Source organism: Rhincodon typus, chromosome 11 (assembly GCF_021869965.1).
Source record: "Rhincodon typus isolate 14 chromosome 11, sRhiTyp1.1, whole genome shotgun sequence".
NCBI classification, from domain to species: Eukaryota; Metazoa; Chordata; class Chondrichthyes; order Orectolobiformes; family Rhincodontidae; genus Rhincodon; species Rhincodon typus.
Window position 1 is genome coordinate 75,729,520 of NC_063342.1, and position 11,051 is coordinate 75,740,570.

Genomic DNA, 11,051 nt, shown 5'->3' on the forward strand with positions numbered 1-11,051 from the left:
CCTCGTCCCCTTCTCCCTCGTCCCCTTCTCCCTCGTCCCCTTCTCCCCGTCCCAGCTCCCCTGGTCCCTTCTCCCCCTCTCCTTCCTCTCCCTCTCCTCCTCCCCCTCCCCCTCTCCCTCTCCCTGGCATTAGTGAAGTATCTGGGGTTTTATGAGAATCCAGTAACTTTCTTGATCACTTTCCCCGAGTGTTGGCTCTTCATTCACCTCTGTTACAGAACCTGCCATTGTATTTTTTGTCGGTCCTTACTCCCATTTTTCTGTTTTAAATCATATTCACAGGGAATTGGAAAGGGAACATTTGCAGTTGGGAACCTCAAACCAGACATCACATCAGGATTTGATGGAATCACCCAGTTCATTGTAAACTGAATCTCACTGGATTTTGAACATGGAAGGAAAAGGTGCTGCTCCCAATGGGGAGAAATGGTACATGTGTTCTTTGTGTGGGCGAGGCTTCCAACGATCATCTGGACTATCGAAACACCAGCGAACTCACACTGCAAAGAAACGGTGGCAATGTGAGAACTGTGGAATGGGATTTAATTACCCATCTGAGTTAGAAGCTCATCAGTATAGTCACACTGGGGAGAGACCATTCAGCTGCTCGGAGTGTGGGAAGGGATTTTTTCAGTCGTCCCATCTCAGGCAACACCAGCGAATTCACAATGGGGAGAGGCCGTACAAATGCTTTGAGTGTGGGAAGGGATTCGCTAACTCATCCAATCTGCTGCAGCACCAGCGATTTCACATTGGGGATAGGCCATTCACCTGCTCTGAATGTGGGAAAGGTTTCATTGTCTTATCTGATCTGCAGAGACACCAGCGAGTTCATACTGGGGAGAGACCATACACTTGCTCTGAGTGTGGCAAGGGATTCACTCAATCGTCCACCCTGCTGCATCACCAGCAAGTTCACAATGGGGAGAAACCTTACCGATGTCCAGAGTGTGGGAAGTGCTTTAAACGTTCTGGGAACCTGATAACGCATCAACTTGTTCACACGGATGAGAAACCATTCAGATGCTCTCAGTGCGGATTGAGTTTCAGAAAATCATGTCAACTCTCAGAACACCAGCGATCTCACACTGGGGAGAGGCCTTTCACCTGCACTGAATGTGGGAAGGGATTCACTCAGTCCTTTCACCTGCTGAGACACCAGAGAACTCACAAAGGAGAGAGGCCATTCACCTGCACTGAGTGTGGGAAGAATTTCACTCAGTCATCCCACCTGCTGAGACACCAGCGAGTTCACACTGACATGAAACCTTTTATGTGTCCAGACTGTGGGAAGTGCTATAAAAGTTCTGGGGAACTAATGTCCCATCAGCGGGTTCACTCCGATGAGAGACCGTTCAGGTGCTCTTACTGCGGAACTGGGTTCAGGTGGTCGTCCCAACTCACTAAACACCACCGTATTCACACTGGGGAGAAGCCATTCACCTGCTCTGAGTGTGGGAAGGGATTCACTCAGTTATCTAACCTATTGAGACACCAGCGAGTTCACACTGGGGAGAGGACGTTCACCTGCTCTGAGTGTGGGAAGGGATTCACTCAGTCATCCAACCTATTGAGACACCAGCGAGTTCACACTGATGAGAAACCTTTTATATGCCAAGACTGTGGGAATTGTTATAAAAGCTCTGGGGAACTGATGTCCCATCAACGCGTTCACACTGACGAGAGACCGTTCAGGTGCTATCACTGTGGGACTAGGTTCAAACGTCAGTCTGAACTCACTGTGCACCAGCGAATTCACAGTGGGGAGAGGCCATTCACTTGCTCCAAGTGTGGCAAGGGATTCAGTCAGTCATCCCACCTGCAGACACACCAGCGAGTTCACACTGGGGAGAGTCAGTTCACTTGCTCCAAGTTAGAGGCAAAAGAAAAAGGAAGAGAAAAGGAAGTTGGAACTGAAAACTCAAAACTGAATTAAAATGGTGGAGGTAGAGGTGAAAAGTTGGAGTAGTGATGAGGACAGCGATGGAGAGCAATCCCATCGTAGGCAAAGGCCTGGTGGGGATCTGTTTAAATATGTTCAAGCATTGCCAAAGTTCGATGATAAGGATGTAGAAGACTTTTTCACTTCATTTGAGAACATAGCTAAATAAATGAAGTGGCTGGTGACCATGAGGGTATTGTTGATCCAAACAAAGCTGATAGGTAGAGCTAGTGAGGTATTTGCATCAATGTCAGAGGAGGTATCTGGGGAGTATAATCAGGTGAAAAGTGTTTTCGGAACCTAAGGAGAAACCCTGGTAAAACATACATTGAGTTCAAAAGGATGAAACAAAGTAATTTTGATAAGTGGATAAGGGCACTGAAAATGGATCAAATATATGATGCTGTTAGACGATTATTTTGGACGAGTTCAAAAATTGTAGTGAGAGCTCATATGGAAGAGCAAAGAGTTAAGACTGCAAGATTAGCAGTGGAAATGGCAGATGATTATGAGTTAGTTCATAAATCAAAGTTTGGCTTCTGACATCAGTTTCAATCTGTGAGAGATAGAAATTGGGGAAAAGAGAAATTCTCAGGTAGTGAGGGAAAAGGAGATCTCATTGAAGATAGTTTACCGCAGGGTAAAGAGGAAACCCATGAGGCAGAAAGAGAAGTGAAAAAGCTCAGGTGTTTTCACTGTAGCAAAGTAGGCCACATGAAGTTGTAGCGTTGGTGGTTTAGAAAAAGCACTGGGAAGACAGACGTGGGAAAACAGGATAAGCCAATGAGTTTTGTTGAAGTGGTAAAGCACAGTGGAAGCTTAAAAGCTGCAAAGGAATGTAGAACCTGGTCAGGGCTTGGTTGAGAAGAATGTGCCAGATCTCATTAAATGATTTACTTGAATAGGTAAGGTTTACTCGTGTATGTCAGAGGAGAGGTAAAGAAATCAAGATTTTAAGAGATACAGGAGCAGGTCAATCTTTGGTGAGAGCTGAGGAGATATGTAATTCAGAAGGAATATTGCCAGAAAAGGTGGAATTCATGGTGAGAAGAGCAGTGTTTCATTATATAAGATGAGGTTTCAGAGTCTGGTGAAAAGGTGGTAGGAGTAATAGAGAAATTCTCAGTTCCAGAAATACAATTTATCTTTGATGATGACATAGCTGTATGACAGGGGAGCAGGGGGTGGGGGTGTTGCCTACTGTGGTTGAAAAGCCAGTGGAATATCAAGCAACTGACACGTTATAGGAAGTATGTCCTGGGATTTTTCCTGACTGTGTTGGAACAAGGTCACAAAGCTACAGGTTGAAGCAGGGGGAGAAATCAAAGAATTAAGATGAGGAACTTGAAGTTCAATTAGCAGAGACTATGTTTGATCAAATGCTTGAGAAAAAGCAAGAACAGATGGAGGACAAAGTGGATATTTTTGGTTCAGAACAATTAGCTGAATTACAACCGCAAGATGAAAAGCTAAAGCAGTTGTATCCAAAATGAAAGACAGAGGAAGAATGAATATATCCCAGAATGTTGCTATCTTAAAAATGGCATCTTGGAGAGGAAATGGAGACCATCACATGTTCAGGCAGATGAGAAATGGATAGAAATTCATCAAGTTGTATTACCAGTGGGTTATAGAAAGGAAATGTTACATGTAGCACATGGATTACCAGTAGGAGGTCATTTGGGAGTAAGGAAAACTCGAGCCAAAATACAAAAACATTTTTTTTTTGGGCTGCAATGTATAAGGATGTGGTTGAATTTTGCTGGACATGTCATACGTATCAGGTAATTGGAGAACCTCAGGCAGTGATAAAACCTGCACCCTTAATACCCATTCCTGTATTTGAGGAACCTTTTACAAGGGTCTTAATTGATTGCGTAGGACCCCTACCTAAAACAAAAAGTGGGAATTGGTATTTGTTGGCCGCAATATATGTGTCTACTAGAACTGCAGTATGTAATATTGCAGCTAAAAAGATTGAAGAGTTACTCAAATTTTTTACTAGATACAGACTATCCACAGCAAAACAATCAGATCAAGGGTAAAATTTTACTTCAAAGATATTCAAGGAAGTTATGGATAGCTTAGGAATAAAACAATTCAAATCTACTGTGTACCGTCAAGAATTGCAGGGAGCATGAGAACGGTGGCATCAAACTTTAAAAGATCATGTTGAGGGCTTATAGTCAAGACTATCCAGAGGATCTGGATCTGTACTTTGTGCAATTAAGTAAGCACTTAACGAATCAACTAAATTCAGTCCATTTGAATTACTTTTTGGGCATGAGGTGAGGGAACCACTGAAATTAATTAAGAAGAAATTGGTGAGTCAAAGTTCAGAGACCACACATTTACACTATATGTCAACTTTTAGGAAGCGATTAAATAGAGTGGGTGAGTTGGCTTTTGAAAGTAGCACAGCATGTGATGAAACAGAAAGCAGACAAACAATCAAAAATTCACGATTTTGTTAGTGCAGTTAAAGTGTTAATGTTACTTCAGTGGTAGGTAAACCTTTAAAGGCAAGGATTAGTGGGCCTTGTCAAATTGAAAAGAAATTGAGTGACATGAATTATTTGATAAGAATGGCATATAGAAAGAAATCTCACAGATTGTGTCATGTGAATATGCTGAAAAGATATGTTGATAGGAAGGAAAGCAAGAGGAGAATGTGGTACTGGTTGCAATACAGAGCAAAGAATTAAGTTCAGATGATACCGATTCAGACATTCCTCAAATTAAATTGGACAATGAGGAAGTTCTCAAAAATTGGGATAAATTATTGAGTTACCTTCCAGATGAAAATCGATATGAACTGAAACAGTTATTACAATCTTATTGGGAGATATGTGGGAATAAGCTGGGAAATACGAATCTAATTATGCATGATGTTGGTATAGGAAATGCTGTTCCAGTTAAGCAATGTCCTTATAGACTTAATCCTCTAATGTTGACACAGATTCAAAAGGAGATTGAACTCATGCTCAAAGACAATATAATCGAACTGAGTTGCAGCAAATGGAGCTCACTCATAGTAATGGTGCCAAAATCTGATTCATATCCTACTCCACATTGGAAGACAGTATTGAAAAGGTGGGACAAGCAACTTATATTTCTAAGTTGGACTTTACACAGAGGATACTGGAGGGTGCCTTTATCCGAAAGAGTGAAGGAAATTTTGGCTTTTTGTGACACAGAATAGACTGTACAAGTTTAAAGTTATGCCATTTGGCATTAAAAATGTACCAGCCACATTTCAAAGACTAACCAATAAAGTCATTTCTGGACTACCCAATGTGTGGTGTACATATATCTGGTGATTTTTAGTCACACTTGGAAGGAACATTTTCAGCATCTATCAAAATTATTTGATCGATTTCATGAGGCAGATTTGGTGATAAACCTGGCTAAGAGTGTGTTTGCGAAAGCCCAAGTCATGTTCCTGGGCTATATCAGTGGACGTGAAAGGATGGCCCTGCAAGATGTGAAGTAAATGTTATTGGGGAGTTTCCCATTCCATTAATGAAGAGAGAAGTATTGGACCAAGTGTTTTTTTTAATCAGAGGTTCGCACTGAAGTTTAGAAGTGCTGTTGCTCCACTGACTGACTTGTTGAAGAAGTGCAGAAAATTTTAGTGGATGGAGGAATGTCACAATGTCAGCGCTAGCCGCCTCCAATTACACAAATCCATTTAAAGTGGCTACCGATGCAAATGATGTGGGTTTTGGTGCCGTACTCTTGCAAGAAGATGATAAGGAGATAGAAAGACCTATTGAGTATTTTTCCAGAAAATTGAATAATGATCAACAGAAATATTCCACAATTGTGAAGGGGACCTTGATCTTGGTGTTGGCATTGCAACATTTCAACATATATATTGCCAGTAATGTATCTGAGACAATTGTATATACTGATCATAATCCCTTAAAGTTTTGGAAAAAATGAAGGATAAAATTTCCAGACTGTTTAGATGGAGCTTATTATTACAGCCATTCAATTTGAAAATTATACACGTGGCAGGATGAGAGAAAGTAATTGTTAATGTATTTGATGAAGGAAGACGGAGCATTTGGTGGCAGGAAAAAGAAGGACTGAAATGGACTGTCGTAGTGAATGTTTGCATGCTTAGAGTCGATGTAATGTATATGTATTGTAGTGTATTAATAGCAAAAGACTAAAGTTTTATTTAAAATGATGCCATCTTTGTGTATTGATGGATCATTTTTTTTAAATGGGGGAGATGTGACAATATTATCACTTTAAGAGGGGTATTTGGTCCTTTTTATTTGAGGAAAGGTTGAGACAGAAATGCCGAGCAGTCGGATTCAAAGCCCATAATGTAAACAGCTTGTGAGGCCTTATGTTTATGGGATGTTAACTATATTGGAACAGTTACTTCTTAGTCGTTAAATAATCTATTATTCTGTTAAGTTTTTCAATAGAGTTAAGTTATTTCAATTCTTGCTTTTGTTGCATTTTAACTATAGTGTATGAATAAAGTGTGTTTTGCTTCATGACTGGTAGTTTGACGAATTGAATTGCATCTGGAATGCAGTGGCTGGTACCTGCCTTTAAAATAAGACACATTAGGGTCTAGGCTATCTTTTTCATATATTTTGAGGGGGGGGGGGGGTTAGTCTGGTCCATAACACCAGCAAGTTCACACTGGGACTGAATTGGGTTTGGTTGAGATACATCATTGTAGATTTCAATCTTTCCCACCTCAGTGTTGAAAAACACTTGGCTGGAGCTCAGAAAGGATAATTCGAGGGGAAGATTGTACAACAGGAACAGAACTTCAGGCTGGACACAGTACTTTGGTGTCACACTGAGATGGCAAACAACACTTTTAGGCTTTCTCATCCCTCTTCACTGTCACAGTGACACTGCCACAAGTTAAGGAATAAAGCCTCTATGAGTGGATTGTACGAAAGCTGTGTTTCAAATCCTGATTAACAACTGGTTACATGGTTATGGGATAGTGAGAATGAAAGACAGTGAAGTGTTCAATTAACCACAATTGTACTAAATGACAGAGCAGTTCTGAATGGTCTACTCCCAGGTTTCTGTGTTCTTTCATACAAACATGTCTACGCTTAGTGAAGCAGTTGATGTGTTATTGGATGAGGGGAAATGAAGAGAAGCTGATTGACATTGACATTGAGTATCTCAGCATGTAATCCAAAAACAGCTTGTATTTACAGAGAGAGTTGTGGGGCTGGAGGAGGTTACAGAGATCGAGGATCTGGTTAACACTGTCTAACTCAGGGTGGTCAAACTCATTTTCCACAGTGGTCTGATGTGATAACTTGGCTCTGAGTGAGGGCCATATTCTGCAGTAGAATTTCTACAGTGCGGAAGCAGGCCATTCAGCCCATCGAGTCTACACTGGCCCTCTGAAGAGCAGCCTACCCAGACCCACCCCATCCCTGTAACCCTGCATTTCCCAAGCCTCACCCACACAACCCTGAACATTATGGGCAATTTAGCTTGGCCAATCTACCTAACCTACGCACCTTTGGACTGTAGGAGGAAATTGGATTACTCAGAGGAAACCCATGCAGACACCGGGAGAATGTGCAAACTCCACACAGATGGTTGTCTGAGGAATTGAACCCGGGTGCCTGATGCTGTGAGGCAGCAGTGCTAACCACTGATCCACCATGCCATGGTGTTTATCAAAATAGAATCATTTACAGATTAGTTATGTTATTTACTGGCAACTCGCTTTTTTTATCATCCTGCTGCTCCCGATACCCAACACCTCTTAGCTTGAAACATCACATCAATACATGGTGCAAATGGCTTGACTGAGGCCAGTCCTAGATAATAACATAAGGACACAGTTCCTTGAAAGTGGAGTCGCAGGTAGATAGGATAGTGAAGAAGGCACTTGCTATGTTTGCCTGTATTGGACAGTGCATTGAGTATTGGAGTTGAGAGATCAGTTTGCGGCTGTACGGGACATTGGTTAGTCCACTTTTGGAATACTGTGTGCAATTCTGGTCATCCTGCTATAGGAAGGAAGTTGTGAAATTTGAAAGCGTTCAGAAAAGATTTACAAGGATGTTGCCAGGGTTGGAGGGTTTAAGCTATAGGGAGAGGCTGAATAAGCTGGGGCTGTTTTCCCTGGAGTGTTGGCGACTGAGGGGTGACCTTATAGAGGTTTATAAAATGGCATGGATAGGGTAATTAGGGACATCCTTTCCCTGGGGTGGGGGAATCAAAAACTGGAGAGCATAGGTTTAAGGTGAGAGGGGAAAGATTTAAAAGGGATCCAAGGGGCAACTTTTTCACACAGAGGGTGGTGCGTGTATGGACTGAGCTGCCAGAGGAACTGGTGGAGGCTGGTACAATGACAGCATTTAAAAGGCATCTGGATGGGTACATGAATAGGAAGGGTTTAGAGGGATATAGGCCAAATGCTGGAAAATGGAACTAGATTCATCTAGGATATCTGGTTGGCATGGACAAGTTGGACCAAAGTGTCTGTTTCCATGCTATACATCTATATGACTGTATGACCACTTGTCAACACAGAATCTTAGGCATTTACAGCACAGAAGGGATGTGAAGTAATTAACCTTCACATGTTTCCTTCCAGTAAATGAGTTGAAAATCTCATTTTCTTTCACTTGACAATAGAAACAAATAACATAGTGCTACCTCACTAATATTGGGAATTTTCAGTTCACAGCTTTTGCAGCTGCTGTATCCAAGCCTTCCAGAGAAAAAGAGAGACTTCTGCATCAGACTCTGCTCCACTGCTCCTCTACCTGCCCCAGGCCTTCCAAACTCTGCAGTTCCATAAAGCAGCCAGCAGCAGATTGGGCCACCCCAGGGGATGAGAGGAAACCACCCCAGGCCTACCTCTGGCCTCACGATTGGTAAAAAGAGTGATCTTCTGGATTTTTTCAGACCATTTTATGGTCATGTTGGAGGAGACAACAGCCGAGGGCAGGTAGAAGTTGGAAAATAAAAGTTTGTAGATGCCCATTATCCAAAAGTCAGAATTCCATCAAATTGCAGAAATACCTTACTCTTGTAGATTATACCATCAGCAATAAGGTAACAGAGCAGAGGAGATTTACCAGGATTCTGCCTGGGTTGGAGAGTCTGAATTTTTTCATTTACTCATAGGAGGTGAGTGTTGCTCGCTGTCCAGCATTTATTGCCCTTGAGAAGGTGGTGTGACCTATGAGGAAAGATTGGATAGGCTGGTGTTTGTTCTCCTTGGAGTAGTGGAGGTTGAGGTGAGATCTGATAGACAATTATTGATTAGTTAGGGTACATAAGAAGGCACTTATTCCATTAGCAGGGGGTCAATAACCATAGGGCATAAATTTAAGGTAAGAGGTAGAAGGCCAAGAGGAGAGTTGAGAATAGTTGTCATCCAGAGGGTTATGCGAATTTTAAACTCATTGAAAAAATTGTTGTATCAGAAAGGCTGATAACATTTAAGCAGTGTTTAGATATTTGCTTGAGTTGCCGTAGCCTCCAGGGCTACAGACCAAGAGCTGGGAAATGGGATTAGTGTAGTTAGATCTTGAAGGTGACCATAGGGGACAGGATCAGTTGCATGGCCTCCTGATTGTATCCTGCTACCTACACACCCTGCTGTCTTGAGATCATATCCACTGTAGATCTAACAAGCACACTGTATTTCCAGATACTCAGTCTGCAAGTGGATGGAATCCTTTACATATGAGCTCAGGAGGGCCTTTCCTGTGACGCCAGTGAATGAAATGCCTCTGTGTTTGTTGCAGTCTTCTCTTTCACCTCTATTGTTGTAGATTGTGTGACTTCTGCATCTTGCATGCCCTGTAGAAGAGATCCTATGTCCCAACAGAGGAGGACGACATGAAGGTGCAGGAGTTGATGCAAATGTCTGTGCTTGAGCAGCTCACCTGGAATTCCTTCTTTGCCAGTGACCTTTCTCCTGCTAATCAATGGTCTGTTGGAGCTCAAGTGATGAATGTTCTTTATTCGACTCAACTATGGCAGGAAGAGCAGGAGTTAGGGGAGGCAATAGAAACTAAATGGGATAACTTTCAGGAGAGTGTCAAACAGAACATAGAGTAATGGAGCCACCAGGAACATCATTGCATTACACCAGGGGCGGCATGGTGGCTTAGTGGTTAGCACTGCTGCCTCTCAGTGCCATGGACCTGGGTTTGATGCCACCCTCAGGTGACTGTTTGTGTGAAGTTTGCACATTGTCCCTGTGTCTGCACAGGTTTCCTCTGGGTGCTCCGGTTTCCTCCCACAATTCAAAGATGTGCAGCTTAGGTTGATTGGCTACGCTAAATTGCCCATAGTGCCCAGGGATGTGCAGGCTAACCATGGGAAATGCAGGGTTGCAGCGATAGGGTTGGGTCTTGGTCTGGGTGGGATGCTCTTCGGAGGGTCAGTGTTAACTCAATGGGCTGAATTGCCTGCTTCCACACGGTAGGGATTCTATGATCGTGGAATAGACCACTGGCATGATGGGTCAATGCTTCTGATATCTGGACCAGTCAGATTGAAACTTCCAGTCACACAGGATCTCAATTGATACAACAATTTATAAAACCCAACAGGGTGCTGAAAAATTTGGACTCTGTGGCATCTTCTCCAGCTATACAAATTGTTGCTTTCTTTCTAAGTTGGTTTTCTTGTTCAGTTCTGTTGAGGGCAAACTTCAATTTTGTATCCTGTCGCAACAATGTTTAAAGCTTTACTGTCAAGTAGATATAGTGCTCCTTACACACACGCTCAGTAGCTGTCCTTATTGTAAACATACAAATTGAACCTTTACTTCTCAGGATTAGCTGTTGAAAGTTAAATGGAAAGCATTTTTCTTTCAGGTTGAACATACATTTATTTAAATAGACTAATACAATGGAAGGAGGAATTGACCACGCACACACGAATGAGAATCTGAAGCAGCAAAACTCAGGTAGGAGAATCAGAGTGGGGCACAATTTATTTTTTATTTATTCATTTTGTGGAATGTGGATATTGCTGACTGGCCGTTCATTGCCCGTCCCTAGCTTAATACACAATACCTCAGCTGAAATTCAAACAATGATTTATACAAGTTGGAATATTATTAATCCTATGTGCATTT

General features: G+C 42.2%; 1 protein-coding gene across 1 annotated transcript in view; it reads left to right on the forward strand.

Annotated features, from left to right (window-relative positions):
* LOC125484472 (gastrula zinc finger protein XlCGF26.1-like) overlaps nucleotides 1–5,852 on the forward strand; it is a 7,168-nt gene extending 1,316 nt beyond the window's left edge. The window contains exon 2 of the mRNA XM_048603335.1: nucleotides 283–5,852. Within this exon, the coding sequence (XP_048459292.1) occupies nucleotides 392–1,936 (1,545 nt within the window). The 5' untranslated portion in view covers nucleotides 283–391 and the 3' untranslated portion in view covers nucleotides 1,937–5,852. The remainder of the gene's footprint in view (nucleotides 1–282) is intronic.
* Nucleotides 5,853–11,051: the final 5,199 nt, after the last annotated feature.